The following is a 20,046-nucleotide window of genomic DNA, read 5'->3' on the forward strand; positions in this document are numbered from 1 at the left end:
GCTTTGCTGTTACTTGTGTGGACGGAGAGTGGGAGGAGAGTTGATGCTGCTTTTGTGTGGGAGGGGAGCAGGGACTTTGGGGTTCTTATGTTGTTTCCCAGTCATTCATTCTTTGGGGTTTCTCATCTGCTTCGAGGATGTCAGTGAGGAGTAAGGATTTCAGGTTGTATACTGTATACATTCTCTGATAGTAAATGGAACCAGTGAACTTGCTTGCACTATCTCCTTAACTTAAAACTTATTGTCCAGGCACCATGAGGAAACTTATGGGATCATTATTGTGCACTAAATTCCTGCAGTGTTTTTTAACATTACAAAGAAACTTCATTGATTATTTAAGTATTAAGTTTAAGGAAAGAAGTATTTTGACTATCATTAAATGGATTTTAAGATGAATTTGTCTTGTCTTTGTCTCGCAGTGGCCACTTTACAAGGTACACCTGCTCATTAATGCAAACATCTAATCAGCCAATCATGTGACAGTAACTCAATGCATAAAAGCATGCAGACATGGTCAAGAGGCTCAGTTGCTGTTCAGACCAAACATCATGATACAGAAAAAATATGGTCTAAGTGACTTTTGAAATGATTGTCGGTGACAGACGGGTGGTGTGAGTACCTCAGAAACTGATTCTCATGCACAACAGTCTCTGGAGTTTACAGTGAGCAGCTGTTCCGTGATGAAAACGCTTTGTTAGTGAGAGAGTTCAGCGGAGAATGGCCAGACTGGCTCAAGGTGACCGTAATTCAAATAACCACATGTTACAAAAGTGGTGTGCAAAAGAGCATCTCTGTATGCACAACACATTGAACTGTGCGGCAGAAGACCACGAACATATACTCAGTGGCCACTTTATCGGGTTCAAGGGGTATCTAATAATGTAGCCACAGAGTGCATCTCACTGATTCTTCCCCAATTAACAAACTGCTGTTGTGACTGGATTAGAAAGGTTTAAAGCAAGCCTTTCCAACCATTTTCATGCCATGGGCACCGACCATTAACCGACATGTCCATGGATCCCGGGTTGGGAACCTGTGCTCTATAGGAATTGGGCCAAATACAGTCAAATAGGCCTAGTTCGGTAGGCATCTGGGTCAGCCTAGATGAGTTGGGCTGAAGGGTCTTGTTCAGTACAGTCTGACTCTGTCACCTTCTGAAGGTTACAGAATTCAAAGATTCAAAGTATGTTTATTATCAAAGAATAAAAAAATTAGCCATAGGAGCTGAATTAGGCCATTCAGCCCATCAAGTCTACGGCATCATTCCATCATAGCTAATTTATTATCCCTCTCAACACCATTCTTCTGCCTTCTCCCCATAATCTTGGATGCCCTGACTAATCAAGAAACTATCAATCTCTACTTTAAATACACTCAAATGACACAACTTCCACGGTCATCTGTGGCAAATAATTGCACAGATTTATCACTGTTGGAAACCACTTTTCTTTAATAATACTTTTTATAAAATTTGTACTTTTTAACAAACTCTTAAATTTTTCACATTGACTGGTAGAAAGCGGTATAGCAGCTAAACTACTGGTTTATCACCACTCTCATTTTTCATTGGCTAAGTATTAGCACATTACCTATGTGATGTTATTGTTTAAATATGTAACCTATTAACTAGTTTATTCCTATCTGAGGAATTTCCCTGACTTTATCTACAAAGGTGATAGATTTTTCAAGCACCACCTTTATTCTTTTGTCTTTGCATTAGTTCCCCCTTAGCACTGTTTCTCAGCTCTTTATTTAGTTTTCTTAGTATTTATATGTTTGTTTGTACTCTAAAACAAACTGAGATCTTGGAATTAAGACTTCTCATCATTCCTGACTCCTGAAAGAACCCTGAGGATCAGACATCTGACAACACCCTCTGGCTAAAGAAATTCCTCCTCATCTCTGTTGTAAAGACTGAAGAACCCATTTCCATGATGAGCAGTACAGTGCCTAAGCCTTTTGCACAGTACTGTAGTGATTTAATGTATTGCATCGTACTGCTGCCACAAAAATACTAATTTCATGACATATGTGAGTGATGATAAACCTGATTCTGATCTGGGTCTCTATTGAGGACAGAGAGTAGGAAGGGACAGGGAATCATGGTTGGGAACAGCAGAAGAGAGAGAAGAGGGAGCGGGAAGCACCAGAGAGACATTCTGTAATGATCAATAAACCAATTGTTTGGAATCAAAAGACCTTGCCTGGTGTCTCAGGGCTGGGTGTGTCTGCACCCACGCCGCCCCCTGCCCCTGATACTCCTTCTCTGCCATCTGTCCTACACCTCTCCCGCGGCGCTCTACTCTCACCATTCCCAACATAATTTTCTCCCGCCAGATTGACAAACTCACTCTCCAATCCAGTGCAGTGCACACGTTAGTAGATGTAGTACCCACTGAAAACAATGGCTACCCTTCAAAGTTGCTGTTTCCCAGGGTAGTAATGTCTAATACCTGAAGGTTTACATTGAAGGTGGGGGGGTAGATTCAAGGGGTGATGTGAGGGGTAAGTCACAGGAAGTGTTGGCAATGACTGAACCCAGGTGCAGAGGAACAGCAGAATCCCATGACAATATGGAATCAAAAGGTTATCCATAGGCATTCCAACAGAATTCCAATGGTGGCACAACCAAGCGACATCATGAGGAAAATCATTCTCAACACAAGGAGCTTGTGATGAGCTCTAATCAGGATTAAGTGGAGGGGTCGCAGAGCAGCTTGGCTGGAAGGCCCAGAAAGGCCTACTCTGCTCTGTATCTCAATATATAAATAAAAACATTGTAGATTTGTCTCCCTGCATTCTCACTGGCTCTCCCCACCCTCCACACCTTCGACGATCTACACTAGGAAGAGTTTACAGCAGAGCTCTGAGGGCTCAGGCAGCTGCATCACCATGCTCTCCACCATCCAGGAAATCTTCATTATAAATGCCTCAAGAAGACATCCATTACTGGGCCCATGCCCTCCTCCTTCCCTTTCTCCCATGATCCATTCTCCTCCTGCCCTTGACCTTTCTCACCCACCTAGCTTCACATGTCACCTTTGAGCTACCCTCCTTCCCCCCTCCCCACCTTTTTATTCTGGAGTCTTCTCCTTTCCTCCGCAGTTCTGAAGAAGGTTCTCGGCCTGAAACCCTGACTGTTTATTTAAATCTATAGGCACTGCCTGGCCTGCTGAGTTCCTCCAGCATTTTTGTGTGTGTTGCCTGAATTTCCAACATCTGCAGATTTTCTCTTGTCATTTAACTCAGTACTCCTTTTTCTAAAAAAAATTATTTTTAATTTGTAATTTATGGAAATGTTTGTGTCTCTGCACATTACTGCTGCCACAAAACAAATTTCACAACATATTAGACTGTAATAACAAACCCCATTCTCATTCTAATTAACACTAGGGTAGACCGCCACAAGCTTTTTTACCACCCCTCCCAAGGTAGAAATGTCAAATACTAGCAAGGACGCTTACTTTTTGCCCATCACACCATTAGCACCTAGGGCAGCAGTGAAGGTCCTCCGTCACTAACAGTATTCAGAGCTTTCTTCGTCAGCTCAGTTTTCACTACTGTCAGTCATGTAAGTCCCAGGTGGAGACTCAGGAATACCGTCGCACTCAGATGCAGAAGGATTCTTCATTGCTGTTTCCGTAACAGTTTTGTTTGACCAGCCAGGGATGTTAGCCCTGAGCTGAACCCCCACCCCCGAACCTGGAGGACCAGTGGACCACTCTGAGTCTGTCCTCTACCCTTTGACCTGTTTGGCACGGGTGACAAAACCCTGACTCCAGCCAACATAGCTCTCCGGGTCATCGAGGCCTGCAAGCCTCCAAACTCCATGACAAGGTAGTGGTCGTCCTGGAGGAGTGGGCATGCATTTACGGGAATTTACAAGAGCTGTGTGAGGCAAGTTTTCACGCAGAGAGTGGTGGGTGGCTGGAATGTGCTGCAAGGGGCGGTTGTGGAGGCAGATATGACAGAGGTGTTTAAGGAGCTCAGTCGGTTTTGAGAAGCAATTAAAGTTCCCTGACTTCATCACATCATCATCACTGAGGCTTGACATGGCTATTCTGTCAGAAATCTCAGAGCAGATGGTCATGGTAGAACTGAGAGTTTCTTGGGAAGACCGGGTTGAGGTGGTGTTCAAGCATAAGAAAGGCAAACCCCAGGAGCTGGTAGAGCAGTGCCAGAGACGGGGCGGAGGACATGGTACGAGCCTACAGAGATGGGGTGTGGAGGTTTCGTTGGCTGCTCGCTCTGCAGAATCTACTCTCGCCTTGGCACTACAGGGGGCTACAAAGAAAGAGCCACCAGGATCGTCAGAGAGGCTGCTGAGTGAGCCTCCAGATGGCTTTAGATCACGTAGCGTAACCCGTGGACCAATGCTGCTGGGACGCAAGCCTCACCAACCCTGGCTGGGTCGCCTGGGCGAGCGTGTCTGATGTTGAAAGACTCGAAACCCCCGATGACCCCAGGTTACATCACTGGTGATGCGTCCAGCGCATCCGAGGTTGCGTCTCGGCATCATTAGACAGGCGCATGAATGTGCGCAGAATGGAGAGATGTGGATCACGTGCATGCAGAAGGGATGAGTTTAATTTGGCACCATGTTTGGCACAGTTATGATGGACTAAAGGGCCTGTACTAAGCTATGTTCTGAGTTCTATAAAACTGCATGTCCTCAGGATGTCCTGATCCCTATATTCTAACTTACAGAGCAAGATTGAGTAAGTGGGGGCTTCATTCCTTAGAATGTAGAAGATTAGAGGCATACAAAATTATAAGGGGTATCAATACGGTAGCTGCAAGCAGGCTTTCTCCACTGAGATTGGGTAAGGCTAGAACTAGAGGTCATGGGTTAAGGGTGAAAGGTGAAAAGCTTAAGGGTAAGCTGTGTTAGAGTTAGTGGGTTGTGAGCGAGCTATGTTGATGCCAGGGCCACGGCAACACTCGCAGACTTCCCTCAGCACATTCTCGGACAAACGACGCATTTCACTGTACGTGTGACAAATAAATCTAATCTTTAATCTTTATCTGTTCTTCACATAACTTAGCAAACCTTGCATCTTCTTTCACTTTGAATCAATGCCCCAGTGTCAGAGAGGGTCTCGCACCCAAAATTGTCTGTTTGAAGGCAGACATCAGTGACCAGTGAGCTGCAGCTGGAAGTATCACACAGACCTCAGCTCCCCACCCCGCAACTCAGAGTGAGAGTCACAAGCAGCAGAACCCCTGCCCCACAGCTCTTGAAGCCCAGACTCGATCCTAGCCTCACACACAACATGCTGGAGGAACTCAGCAGGCCAGGCAGCAGCTATGTTGAAATGTACAGTCGATGTTTCAGGCCGAAACCCTTCAGCAGGACTGGAGAAGGGTTTCAGCTCAAAACGTTGCCTGTACTATTTTCCATAGATGCTGCCTGGCCTGCTGAGTTCCTCCAGCATTTTGTGTGTGCTGCTCGGATTTCCAGCATCTGCAGATTCTCTCTTGTTTTCAATCCCGGGCTCAGCTGTTATATGTGTGTGTGTGGAATAGAGCAGGAATTTTTTTTATTTTATTTTATTTTTTTACGCGGTCTAAAATCTGCACAGCACTTTAAATTAACATTACGTACAAGAAGTTTCCAGCTGCGTGGCAACAGAGGCTATGAGCACGGAAGCATTTCGGTTACTGCGTGGCTGCACACCCTGGAGGGAATGGTGAGGAAAAGGGAGTCTGAACAAAATATTAACGACTTACTTTGATATCCGACGGCCGAGTGCAAGAGGTCCATACCCGAGCCGGTAAGGGTCAGCCCGTTGACTGCATAATGTGGTTGTTTAATGTAGGACATCATGCTCGAGGTTAGACTCGGGTTAAGAGTCTCTCTCTCTCTCCTGAATGGCCCAGGCAGACGAGTCGCTATCCTACCCCAGTCTGATCGTCACTACAAGAAGGCAGACAGAAGAAACCGAGTAGGATGTTATTTCAGTCCGAGACAAGGTATACATTTGATGACAAACCCATCAAAGATTCTCCGCACCTCCTTGCATCCGAATCACACTCCAAGGGCAAATAGCTGTGACTGCCAGGCAGTAGGGAATGAAATTTGAAAACAGTGATTTACGCATAAACATTTCGAGGAAACACAAAACATGTTTATCTTTGCAAAGTATTTCTTTTGAGTCGGTAATTTGTTGGCTTAAAACTTGTGAAAAATCTCCAAAATACCAATATACAGTGGCTGATGGCTGGTGGTGCTCAACTCAACAGACCCCGTCCCTCTTCTCAATTTCGTGGCTTCCAGCAGGAGGACGAAGGTCAGGTTTGTGTATATACTTTGATAACGTACATGCTTTGACAAGAAATGTACCTGCCCTGGCCCAGCACTTGGTGCCATTACAAAGGAGGCACAGCAGTGCCTCTGCTTCCTTAGAAGTTTGCGGGTTCAGCACGACATTTAAACTTTGACAAACTTCTATAGATGTGTAGTGGAGAGTGTACTGACCAGCTGCGTCACAGCCTGGTATGGAAGCACCAATGCCCTTGAACGGAAAATCCTACAAAGAAGTAGTGGATGCGGTCCAGTCCATCACAAGTAAAATCCTTCCCCACCATTGAGCACACCTACATGAAATGTTGTCGCAGGAAAGCAGCATCTATCATCAGGGATCCCCACCACCCAGGACCTGCTCTCTTCTCACTGCTACCATTGGGAAGGAGGTACAGGAGCCTCAGATCCCACACCACCAGGTCCAGGAACAGTTATTACCCCACAACCATCAGGCGCCTGAACCAGTGTGGATAACTTCACTCCCCACAATGAGCCTCAGGTCCCACACCACCAGGTTCAGGAACAGTTATTACCCCACAACCATCAGGCTCCTGAACCAGTGTGGATAACTTCACTCACCACAATGAGCCTCAGGTCCCACACCACCAGGTTCAGGAACAGTTATTACCCCTCAACCATCAGGCTCCTGAACCAGTGTGGATAACTACACTCACCACAATGAGCCTCAGGTCCCACACCACCAGGTTCAGGAACAGTTATTACCCCACAACCATCAGGCTCCTGAACTAAAGGGGATAACTACATTCAACTTCACTCGCCCCATCATCCATCATTGAAATGTTCCCACAACCTATGAACTCACTTTCAAAGACTCTTCATCTCATGTTCTGGATATTTGTTGTTTATTTGTTTATTATTATTATTTCTTTCTGTTTGTATTTGCATTTGTTGGCCTTCTGCACTCTGATTGTCTGCCCTGTTGGGTGTGGTACGTATTTCACTGATTCTATTATAGTTGTTGGATTTATTGTGAATGCCCACAAGAAAATGAATCTCAGGGTTGTATATGATAATATATATGTACTTCGATAATAAATTTTCTTTGAACTTTGAAGTGTCTCTGAGTGCTTTGGAGCCCATTACAGTCCCAAAACACTCTTATCCCACTGAGAGGAGAAAGTGTGTCCTGTCAAGGTGGGTTAAGTAATGGTAGATGTTTGAAAATCTCGATTCATCACTCCCAATCACACTGAAAGCAGAAAACGCTGGTCACGCCTTGCCACTTTTAAAAAGCTGTTTCATCCTGTATTATGTCCAGCAATTGACAAACACAATGATAGGCAAACTGTTTGGAACGCAGACCAACTCATCTCAAAAGAATTCCAGTGTAGTTAATCAGATTCAGTGAATTGTGAGGACTCCAGTCTATTCTGGGGTTGGCCAGCAGGGACAGACATAGATTCCCAAGGGTTTTCTTCCCAGAACCAATAGGACTCGCTTGTTATTATCATTGACTGAACTCGTTCCTAATTAACATCTGGGTATTTAAACCCTGCTTCCTGTACCTTAGTTTGTTCAATCTTAAAGTGAGATCTTGTAAATAGCAAGAGCCTCTCTTTTTTTGAGATTCTCTGTGTTTTTTTCTGAGATTCTCTGTGGCTTGCTGCCTGCTATTCCTGGAATATACGTGTGCATCAAGGAGTTGGATTTCTGCATTTGTGTTTGCATTTCTGCATTTTTGAGTTGGACTGGTTGCCTGTTTTTGCCCGTCACAAAGTTCAAAGTAAATTTTATTATCAAAGTACATTTATGTCGCCATATACAACCTTGAGAATCATTTTCTTGCGGGCATACTCAGAATAGTAACTATAACAGGATCAATGAAAGATCAACCAGAGTGCAGAAGACAACAAATTGTGCAAATCCAAATATAAAAAAAAGCAATAGATAATGAGACCATGAGATAATGAGATAAAGAATCCTTAAAGTGAGATCATTGGTTGAAGGAACATCTCAATGATGGGGAAGTGAGTGTAGTTATCCCCTTTTGTTCAAGAGCCTGATGGTAAGGGGTAGGAACTGTTCTTGAACCTGGTGGCGAGAGTCCTGAGGCTCTTGTATGTTTTACCTGATGGCAGCAACAAGAAGAGAGCATGGCCTGGGTGGTGGGGATCTCTGATGATGGATGCTGCTTTCCACTGACAGTGTTTCATGTAGAGGTGCTCAATAGTTGGGAGGGCTTTACCTGTGTTGTACTGGGCCAAATCCACTACCATCTTGGCTAAAAAAAAGTAAAGCATGCTTTTGAATCTGCTGCATATCAACTTTTGTCTGCACCACGGTTTCTGCAATGGGGTTCACTCTCAGTCCTCTCAGCCAGACTTTCAACCCAGTGACCTGAGTTCGATTCCTGATTGGGCCATTTCCCTTGCATAAATATGGATTAAAACCTGGAGAAAAACTCTGCAAATACTCAAATTACAATAAAATGAGAGTAGTTTTAGAATATAAAAGCAAGGATGTAATGTTGGGACTTCACTGGTGAGGTCCCACTTGTATTGTGAACAGGTTAGTGCTTCTTATCTTGGAAAGGACATGTTGAAACTGGAGCAGGCTCCAGGGAGGATCACAAAGATTAATCCAGGATTGAACGGCTTGTGATATGAAGAGCGTCTGATGGCTCTGGGCCTCTACTCAGGAGAGTGAGAGGTGGCCTCATTGAAATCTATCGAAAGGTGAGAGCCCTTGATAGAGTGGATATCAAGAGCAAGTGGACAAGTCTAAGATCAGAGGACACGGCCTCAGAATAGAGGGACGTTCTTTTAGAACCAAGATGAGGAGGAATTTCTTGAGCCAGAGGGTGGTAAATGTGTGGAATTTGTCACCACAGGCAGCTGTGGAGGCCAAGTCACTGGGTATATTTAAGGCAGAAGTTGATGGATTCTTGATTAGTCAGGGCATGGAAAGGCAAAAGATTGGAGCTGAGAGGGAAATGGATCAGGCATGATGAAATGACAGAGAAGACTCGATGGGCCAAATGGCCTAATTCTGCTCCTTTGTCTTATGGTTTTATGTTCTAAATATCATTTCCATGTCTGTTCTATTGGAATAGCTGTTCTTGGATAACACTAATCTCCTCTGTATCTAAACTTCAGTCCAGGTTTCTTGCTGTTGAACAAAAAACTACAAAATAACATCTTCACAAAATGCTGGAGGAACTCAGCAGGTCAGGCAGTATCTATGGAAAAGAGTACCTACCTGGTTTCACCCATCACCTGTCACCTGGTCTCTTTCCCTTCCTCCTTCCCACTTCCCCTATTCCCCACGCTGATCTTTTACTTCTCTCCTGCCTATCACTTCCCCTGGATCCCCTCCTCCTTCCCTTTCTCCTACGGTCCACTCTCCTCTCCTATTAGATTCCTTCTTCTCCAGACCTTTACCTTTCCCACCCACCTGGCTTCAGCCATCACCTTCCAGCTGTCCCCCTCTCCCCACCTTTTTATTCTGGTGTCTTCCTCCTTGTTTTCCAGTCCCGATGAAGGGTCTCGGCCTTAAACGTTGACTGTTTACTCTCTTTTGTGTGTGTTGTTTTGGATTTCCAGCATTTACAGATTGTCTCATGTTCGAAAATAACATACTACATTTTAAAAAACATTTTCCATCTTATTGGCAACTATTTTAAATACAAAGAATATAGATAGATACATTTCCCCATTGATATTATGTAAACAAAAGTAACAGAAATGTATACAATGGTTTTTAGTTTCTAATCTGACACTGTCTGACCTGCAGAGTACTTCCAACGTTATTTTTTGAGTTTAAGATTTTAAACATCTGTTTTGTGCAAATTTCGCTTCATTATCCATGCCCAGCGCCTAGAATCAGAATCAGGTTTAATATCACTGGTATATGTCGTGAGATCTGTAATTTTGCGGCAGCAGTATATTGTCATACATTTTTAAAACTACAAATTGCAGTAAGAAATACATATTTAAAAAAAAGCAGTGCAAAAATAGTGGAGTCAGAGTCATAGAAAAACACAGGCCCATGTAGTCTGTGCTGAACCATTTAAACTACCTCCTCGCGCTGACCTGCTCTGGGACCACAGCCTCCCATCCATGTCCCAATCCACACTTCTCACGGGTCAATGGCAGTAGGCAGTTTAGATGGGCTGAAGGGCCTGTTTCTGTGCCATACTTTTCCATAACTCTCTCACACATCTCTATCTTATTGTAATTAATTGTTTTATGTATTTCACCATGCTGCTCTCACAAAACAATGAATTTCATGACAGTTGTCAGTGACAATAAACCTGATTTTGATTCTCTGGGTTCAAAGGGTCAAATATTTAGAATCTCAGATTGCATTTACTGCTACGTGCACTCAGGTACGGAGAGGTGTAGGTACACTGAAAAATGTGCTTGCAGCAAGATCACAGGCACACAACGTACATTCCCTCGTACTGTCTCAGTGGAATGGTCTGTTTGGATTGCATGCAAACAAAGTTCTCCATTCTACCTTGGCACTCGCAAACTAATTTCAGGCATACACCAGTACACTGGGAGTATGGACTGTACTAAGACCACACTTGGAATATTCTGCTCAGTTCTGGTTACCTCATTACAGGAAGGATGTGGAAACTCTGGAGAGGGTGCAGAGGAGATTTACCAGAAGAGATGTCTAATCCTTAAACACCTCCATTCCCCATCAAGAAGGGCTCAAAGCTCGCCACTACTTCCTGGATAATAGACCTCACCAGTTCCCCACCACCACTACCCTCCTCCGGTTGGCGGAACTGGTTCTCACATTTAATAACTTCTCTTTTGGCTCTTCCCACTTTCTTCAGACTAAGGGTGTAGCTATGGGAACTCGCATGGGACCCAGCTACGCCTGCCTCTTCGTTGCTTATGTGGAACAGTCTGTGCTCCAAACCTATTCTGGTACTGCTCCCCAACTTTTCCTTCGATACATTGACAACTACATTTGTGCTGCTTCCTGCACCCATGCTGAGTTCGTCAACTTCATCGACTTTACTTCTAACTTCCACCCAGCCCTCAAATTCACTTGCTCTATCTCGGACACTTCTCTCCCCTTTCTCGATCTCTCAGTCTCTATCTCTGGAGACAGACTGTCCACTGACATCTTCTACAAGCCCACTGACTCTCATAACTACCTCGACTATACCTCTTCCCACTCCGCCACATGAAAAAATGTCATTCCCTATTCCCAGTTCCTCCGTTTCCGCTGCATCTGCTCCCAGTGTGAGGTTTTCCTTTCCAGGACATCTCAAATGTCGTCTTTCTTTAAGGATCGTGGTTTCCCTTCTGCCGTCATCAATGATACCCTCACCCGCATCTCCTCCATTTCCCGCACTTCGGCCCTCACCCCATCCTCCCGCAACCACAACAGAGACAGAGTTCCCCTTGTCCTTACCTACCACCCCGCCAGCCTCCGGATCCAGCACATTATCCTCCGCAACTTCCACCACCTTCAACAGGACCCCACCACTAAGCACATCTTTCCCTCTCCACCCCTCTTCGCTTTCCGCAGGGATCGGTCCTTCCGCCACTCCCTTATCCGCACGTCCATCCCCACTGATCTCCCACCCGGCACTTATCCCTGTAAGCGTAAGTGCTACACCTGTCCCTACACCTCTTCTCTTGCCACCATTCAGGGCCCCAAACAGTCCTTCCAGGTGAGACAACACTTCACTTGTGAGTCTGTTGGAGTCATCTATTGCATCCGGGGCTCCCGGTGCGGCCTCCTCTACATCGATGAAACCCGACGCAGATTGGGGGACCGCTTTGTTGAGCACTTCCGCTCCGTCCGCCACAACAGACAGGATCTCCCGGGAGCCACCCACTTCAACTCTGCTTCCCATTCCCATTCAGATACGTCCATACATGGCCTCCTCTACTGCCATGATGAGGCTAAACTCAGGTTGGAGGAGCAACACCTCATATACCGTCTAGGTAGTCTCCAGCTCCTTGGTATGAACATAGAATTCTCCAACTTCTGGCAATTCCCTCCCCCTCCCGTCCCCTATCCCTATTTCACTCTGCCCCGTCCCCCAGCTGCCTACCACCTCCCTCATGGTTCCACCTCCTTCTACTACCCATTGTTTTCAGGGCTATGACCTCAATGCTTCCCCTCGCCCACCCTTTTGTCTTTCAAATTACTGGTCTTTCAACTGAAGCTACAAGCATTCTTCAAATCCTTCCCCATCTTTCATTCTTCAGTCCTGACGAAGGGTTCCGGCCGGAAACGTTGACTCATCGTTTCTGACTGATGCTGCCCGACCTGCTGAGTTCATCCAGTGTACTGAAAGTGTTGCTTTGATCTTTTACAGCATCTGCAGATTATTTTGTGTTTAAGATTTACCAGAATGTAGCCTGGATTAGAAAGCATGTCTAATGAGGATAGGTCCGGAGCAAAGTTCAATTTGGCAGTATACATGTATATAGTTCATTGACAATGAATGGTTTGACTTCTCCTTGGAGTGAGGGTGGATAAGAAGTGATTTAATAGAGGTGTATAAGACAAGAAGCATTGATCAAGAGGATAGCCAGAAACTTTCTCCCCCAGGGCAGAAATAGCTAATACCAGGGCACATAATTTTCAGGTGTTTGGAGGAAAAGTATGGGGGGGGGGGTGATGTCATATGCAAGATTTTTTCTCTCACTGAGAGTGGTGGGTGTATGGAACACCCTGCCAGGGGTGGTGATAGGGACAGTCACAGTCCCCTGCCCGGAAGTTTTCATGTTTTATTGTCTTACAACATTGAATCACAGTGAATTTAATTTGGCTTATCTGACAGTGATCAACAGAAAAAGACTCTCATGTCAAAATGAAAACAAATCTCTACAAAGTGATCTAAATATAAAATGCAAAATAATTGATTGCATAAGTATTCACCCCTTTTAAGATGACACACCAAATCATCACTGGCGCAGCTAATTGGTTTCAGAAGTCACGTAATTAGTTAAAAGGAGATCACCGTGTGCAGTCAAGATGTTTCAATTGATTGTAGTAAAAATACATCTGTATCTGGAAGGTCCAACTGTTGGTGAGTCAGTATCCTGCCAAAAACTACACCAAGAAGACAAAAGAACACTCAAAGCAACTCCACAAAAGGTTATTGAAAAGCACAAGTCAGGAGATGAATACAAAAAAGTTTCCAAGTCACTAAATAATCCTTGGAGTACAGATAACTCACTCATCAAGAAATGGAAAGAATATGACACAGCTGTAAGTCTCCCTGAGAGCAGGCTGTCCTCAAAAACTGAGTGACCATGCAAGAAGGGAACTAGTGAGGGAGGCCACCAGGAGACCTTTGACACCTCTGGAGGAGTTACAGGCTTCAGTGGCTGAGATGGGAGAGACTGTGCATACAACAACTGTTGCCTGGGAGCTTCACCAGGTGCGGTTTTATGGGAGAGTGGCAAAGAGAAAGCCACTGTTGGAAAAAACTCACATGAAATCTCAGCTTGAGTTTAACAAAAGGCATATAGGAAACACTGAAGTCAGCTGGAAAAAGGTCTGATGAAACCAAAATTGAGTTTTTTGGCCATCAGACTAAATGCTATGTTTGGTGTAAGCTAAACACTGCACATCATCAAACACAGACCATTGCTACTGTGAAGCGTGGTGATGGCTGCATCATAAAACGTAGAAATCTACAGCACATCACAGGCCTTTCAGCCCACAACGTTGTGCTGACCATGTAACCTACTCTAGAAGCTGGCCAGAATTTCCCTACTGCATAGCCCTCTATTTTTCTAAGCTCCATGTTCCTATCCAGGAGTCTCATAAAAGACCCTATTGTATCCTTCTCTACCATCGCCACTGGCAGTGCATTCCACACACACCCACCACTCTCTGTGTGAAAAACTTACCCCTGACATCCCCCGGTACCTACTTCCAAGCACCTTAAAACTATTCCCTCTCATGTTAGTCATTTCAGTCCTGGGAAAAAGCCTCTGACTATCCACACGATCAATGTCTCTCATCATCTTATACACCTCTGTCAGGTCACCTCTCATCCTCCGTCGCTCCAAGGAGAAAAGGCCAAGTTCACTCAACCTATTCTCATAAGGCACACTCCCCAATCCAGGCAACGTCCTTGTATATCTCCTCTGCACTTTCTCTATAGTATCCACGTCCTTCCTGTAGTGAGGTGACCAGAATTGAGTACAGTACTCCAAGTACGGTCTGACCAGGGACCTATATTAATATGAAATATTAGCTCTCGGCTCTTGCTGTGAGGATGTTTCACTGCAGCAGGCCCTGGAAGGCTTGTGAAGGTAGAGGGTAAAATGAATACAGCAAAATACAGGGAAATTCTGTAGGAAAACCTGATTCAGTCTGCAAGAGAGCTGCAACTTGGGAGAAGATTTGTTTTCCAGCAAGATAATGGCCCCAAACATAATGCCAAAGCTGCAAAGGAATGGCTTAAAAACAAACAAATTAATGTCCAGGAGTGGCCATGTCTGAGTCTAACCCTCAACCTAATTGTGAATTTGTGGCTGGACATGAAAAGGGCTGTTCACTCACGATCCCCATGCAATCTGACAGAGCTTGAGCAGTTTTGTAAAGAAAAATAAGGAAAAATTGCAGCATCCAGATGTGCAAAGTTGATAGAGACCTATCCACCCAGACTCAAGGCTGCAATTGCTGCCTAAGGTACATCTACTAAATACTGACTTGGAGGGGGTGTAATCAATTACTGTGTGTTTAATAATTGTAATAAATTTAGACCTATTTGTAGAAACTGCTTTCACTTTGACACAAAGAAGTCTTTTTCTCTTGATCGGTGTCAAAATAAGCCAAATTAAATCCACTGTGATTCAATGTTGTAAAACAATAAAACATGAAAACATGCAGGGGCGGTTGTGAATACTTTTTATGGGCACTGCACATTAGGGACATTTGAGAAACTTTTAGCTAGGCACATGGATGATAGAGAAATGGAGGGCTGTGTAAGAAGGGAGTGTTCAAATGATCTTGGGTCAGCACATCATGGGCCAAAGGAACGGAACTGTGTTACGCTCTATGTTTTATGAAAGATATGCCTTACAGCGAAAGAACGACTAACAAAAGCAAGACAGTCTAAATTGTTCTGTTTCCAGAGACCCACCGAGTTCCCCCGGGGGTTTTGCTGTTAGCTCAGAATGTTTTGGAATTTGCAGCCAAATTTGACTTCAAAACGCCCTTGAACACGTTAAGATTTGCCCGCTGTCTGCCTCACACACCTCCAAAACATCCACGAGTGTGGAAAGAGCATACAGCAAGACGGGCAGGCCATTCAGTCCATTTTGCCCCCCCCCCCGCAATACCACCCACAGTCCATTTTGCCCCCGCAATACCTCCCACAGTCCATTTTGCCCCCTGTAATACCACTCACAGTCCATTTGCCCCCTGTAATACCTCCCATAGTCCATTTTGCCCCCTGTAATACCACCCACAGTCCATTTGCCCCCTGTAATACCTCCCATAGTCCATTTTGCCCCCTGTAATACCTCCCACAGTCCATTTTGCCCCCCACAATACCACCCACAGTCCATTTTGCCCCCTGTAATACCTCCCATAGTCCATTTTGCCCCCTGTAATACCTCCCACAGTCCATTTTGCCCCCCACAATACCACCCACAGTCCATTTTGCCCCTCACAATACCTCCCACAGTCGCTGGAAGAACTCGGCAGCATCGGTGGAGGAAGGAATTGTGTGGGATCTGGGTTTTGGGGTATCATTTTAAGGTGTTGGGAAGGACATAGAGAGGGAGAGGGAAGTCAGAGTAGTTGTTTTTTATACACAGAGTGGCTTGTGCGTGGAATTTGTTGCTGGGGGGTGGGGTGGTAGAGGCAGATATATTCGGGGCATTTAAGAAACTCTTAGACAGAAAAACCGAGAACTATGTGGGAGGGAACAGTAGTCTGATTGGCCGATGTTAATTTAGGGTTAAATATTGCCACAAAGACATTGGAGATATCTGCACCCCACCCACAAACCCCACACCAACTCGCCACCCCTCACTCTGTGTTTCCTTATATTGTTAACCATTGACCCCAGCGTGCAAACAACTGGTTTAATATCGCATCAGAGAGCCGGGCGCCTCAGGAATGTAGCGCTGCCTCAGAACGCCGGAGGCAGGTGAGCGAACCCTGGCTGCCTCAGAACGCCGGAGGCGGATGAGCGAACCCTGGCTGCCTCAGAACGCCGGAGGCGGATGAGCGAACCCTGGCTGCCGAAGAGGACTATGTTTCATTCCTTCAAGCACAGCAGAAAGGCAGAAAAATAGAACACAGAAGAGTACAGCACAGGAACAGGCCATTCGGCCCACAATGTTGTGCTAACCAAATAGAAAGCAAATCAAAAATGCTCAAACACTAATCTCTCCTACACCAAGTCCATATCTCCCCATCTTCCCTACACCTAAACACCTCTTAAAACCCTCTAATATATTAACCTTTACCACCATACTAGACAGGGCATCCACTACACTCTGAGTAAAAACACTTACCCCTCTCATTCCCCTTGAACCTACCCCCCCTCACCTTCAACGCATGCCCTCTGGTATTAGGCATTGCTACCCTGGGAAACAGATACTCTCTGTCCACTCGATCTCTGCCTCTCATAATCTTGTAAACCTCTATCAGATCTCCCCTCCCGTGATGAGGTCCCGACCACCCAACCTCCAAGCCCTGGTTTATAAACCTTATGGCTTTTAAACCCCAAAGCATCAACTTTTTATCCCCCTCCATAAGACCATGAGGCATAGCAGCAGATTTAGGCCATTCAGCCCATCGAGTCTGCTCTGCCATTTCATCATGGCTGATCCATTTCCTCCTCAGTGCCAATCTCCTGCCTTCTCCCATAACCTTTGACACTGTGACTAATCAAGAACCTATCAATCGCTGCTTTAAATATAGCCACTAACCTGGCCACCACATCCATCTGTGGCAATGAATTCCACGGATTCACCACCCTCTGGCGAAAGAAATTCCTCCTCATCCCTGTCCTAAATGTTTTAACCTTTTCTGCCTGATTTGCTGAGTTCCTCCAGCATTTTATGTGTTTGTGTGTGTGTGTGAGAGTGTGTGTGTGAGTGTGTGTGTGAGCGTGTGTGTGAGTGTGTGTGTGAGAGTGTGTGTGTGAGCGTGTGTGTGAGTGTGTGTGTGAGAGAGTGTGTGTGAGTGTGTGTGAGAGTGAGGGAGTGAGTGAGTGTGTGTGTGTGAGTGTCAGTGTGAGAGTGTGTGTGAGTGTGTGTGTGAGTGTGTGTGGGAGTGTGTGTGAGAATGTGTGTGTGAGTGTGTGAGAGTTTGTGTGTGTGTGAGTGTGTGTGTGTGAGAGTGTCTGTGTGAGAGTGTGAGTGAGTGTGTGTGAGAGTGTTTGTGTGAGAGTGTGTGAGTGTGTATGTGAGTGTGTGTGTGTGAGAGGGTGTGTGTGTGAGTGAGTGTGTGTGAGAGCGTGTGTGTGTGTGTGTGTGAGAGTGAGTGAGTGTGTGTGAGAGTGAGTGAGTGTGTGTGAGTGAGTGTGTGAGTGTGTGTGTGAGAGTGTGTGTGTGTGTGAGTGTGTGTGTGTGTGAGCGTGTGTGTGTGAGAGAGCATGTGTGTGAGTGTGTGTGTGAGAGTGTGAGTGAGTGTGTGTGAGTGTGTGTGAGAATGTGTGTGTGTGAGTGTGTGTGTGTGTGTGTGTGAGTGTGTGTGAGAGAGTGTGTGTGAGCGTGTGTGTGTGAGAGAGTCTGTGTGAATGTGACTGTATGTCTGTGTGTGTGACTTGCTCTCTGTAACCCCACTCCATCTGCCACCAGCCGAACCTCCCCATTCAGCAGAGGTGACAGGTTTTAGATTAGTCGGGATGTCAAATGTTACAGGGAGAAGGTGGGAGAATGGGGTTAAAAGGGATAATAAATCAGTCATGATGGAATGGCGGAGCAGACTCGATGGGCTGAATGGCCTAATTCTGCTAATATGTTAAGTTCCTCCTGCATTTTTTGTGTGTCGCTCTTGGCTGCCTGCCTGATACAAGTCTGAACTAATGTCCTTCATTCCCGGAGGACAAGTGATTACGGATTCTGCAACCAGTGGGTGGAACAGTGTCTGTGGGGTGACATGGACAGTGGGGTTGAGCTCCTCCAGTACTTTGTTTTGCCTTGTGCCTCTCTCTCTCTCTCTCACACGTGTACTTTCACCCCTCCTCTCTCTCTTTCTCCCTCTTTCTGTCTCTGTCTGGTATAAGTACTTCTGTGCCCTCAAACTTTTCTCTCTCTGTCTGGCATGCATACATTCACCCCTCTCTCTCTCTCAAGTGTACTTTCGCCACCCCAGCCCATCACTGTGGTAAATCTCTTCCACGATTTCTCAAAACTCTTTGTATCTTTTCTAAACCATGGAACCCAAAAGTGATCTCCTGCGTAACCCAGCAGTGTTTGACATTAGATTCTGGAGGAACCCTGTGGGTCGGGCAGCATCTGTGGATGGAAATGGATAGTCGACATTTCCAGTTGAGTCCCTTCTTTACTCCCCCTCTCTCTTTCAGACCAGATGAAGGGTTTCGACCGGGAACTTCAACCGTCCATTTCCCTCGGCAGACGTTGCCTGATCGGCCGTGCATTGCTCCAGATCTGCAGCTTCTACATTCCCTTGTCTTTCCACCTCAGTCTCCCACCACCACACCCCTCCTCTTGCTTTCAGTTCCAAAGCTGGAAAACCCTTCTGATTTTTAGAACCATTTTCTAGCCTTTTTGATCAATTTCAACAAACTGAGTCATTTTGTTCTTTCAGAATTACAGCTCCTAGTTTCTATCACCTCTAATTCTTCCCAAGAAACTAACACTTCACATTTCTCAGCTTCATCTGCCTCTCCGCTCCATCTCTCTGTCCACACTGTCACACCATCCCACATTCCACACCATTGTCTGTCCATTTCATTGTCCTAACAAAGCAAGACCATCCACACCATTGTCTCATCCACATCTTCCTCTCGTCCACACCATCCTTCTGTCCAGTTCAATGCCTCATCCAGATCCACACCACCACCCCATCTTATCTCCCTGAAGTCAACCCCCTCATCACTCTCCATCACACCCACCGCCTACAAGGAAGCAGGACTTCTCCCTGCCTCAGTAAAGCAGCCAACATAATCAAAGACCTCACCCACCCTGGACATTCTCTCTTTCTCCTCTCCCATTGAGTAGAAGATACAAATGCCTGAAATCAGTTATCACCAGGCCCCAGGACAGCTTTTGCCCCACTGTTATCAGACTCCTTGATGGTCCTCTACTATGACAAATTGGACTCTTGCCCTCATAATCTACCTGCCTTCTCTTGCCCCTTGTACATTACTGTCTGCCTGTTCTGCCCTTTCCCTATGACTGTGACACTTTACTCTGCCCCCTGCTATTGTCCCCCTGTTCTGCCTCAACGCACTGATGTGGTGAAATCATCTGTAGGAACGCCATGCAAAACGTACTTGTCCACTGTACCTCCGTATCCGTGACAACAACTAACACAGTTACCAATTAATTTACAATTTACAAATGTGGGGAGAATGGAAAGGAACACAGGCCATTCACCCAGCACACCTACTCCACCACCCTTGACATCTTCAAGGAGCGATGCCTCGAAAAGGCAGCATACAACATTGAGGCCCCCATCACCCAGGACAAGCCCTCTTCTCATCGCTACCATCACGGAGGAGGTACACGAGCCTGAAGACACACACTCAGAGATTCAGGAACAGCTTCTTCCCCTCTGCCATCCGATTTCTGAATGGACATTGA

General features: G+C 45.7%; 1 protein-coding gene across 2 annotated transcripts in view; it reads right to left on the bottom strand.

Annotated features, from left to right (window-relative positions):
* Positions 1 to 5,827, bottom strand: part of LOC140206411 (homeobox protein otx5-like) — a 37,460-nt gene extending 31,633 nt beyond the window's left edge. The window contains exon 1 of one of the 2 annotated variants that reach the window (XM_072274780.1): positions 5,731 to 5,827. In XM_072274780.1, coding sequence (XP_072130881.1) covers positions 5,731 to 5,827 — 97 coding nt within the window. Of the gene's footprint in view, positions 1 to 5,726 lie in introns of both variants that reach the window. The other variant, XM_072274779.1, reaches the window with a different exon arrangement.
* Between the last annotated feature and the right edge of the window lie 14,219 nt (positions 5,828 to 20,046).

The sequence above is a fragment of the Mobula birostris genome, chromosome 12, assembly GCF_030028105.1.
Source record: "Mobula birostris isolate sMobBir1 chromosome 12, sMobBir1.hap1, whole genome shotgun sequence".
Classification (NCBI taxonomy): domain Eukaryota; kingdom Metazoa; phylum Chordata; class Chondrichthyes; order Myliobatiformes; family Myliobatidae; genus Mobula; species Mobula birostris.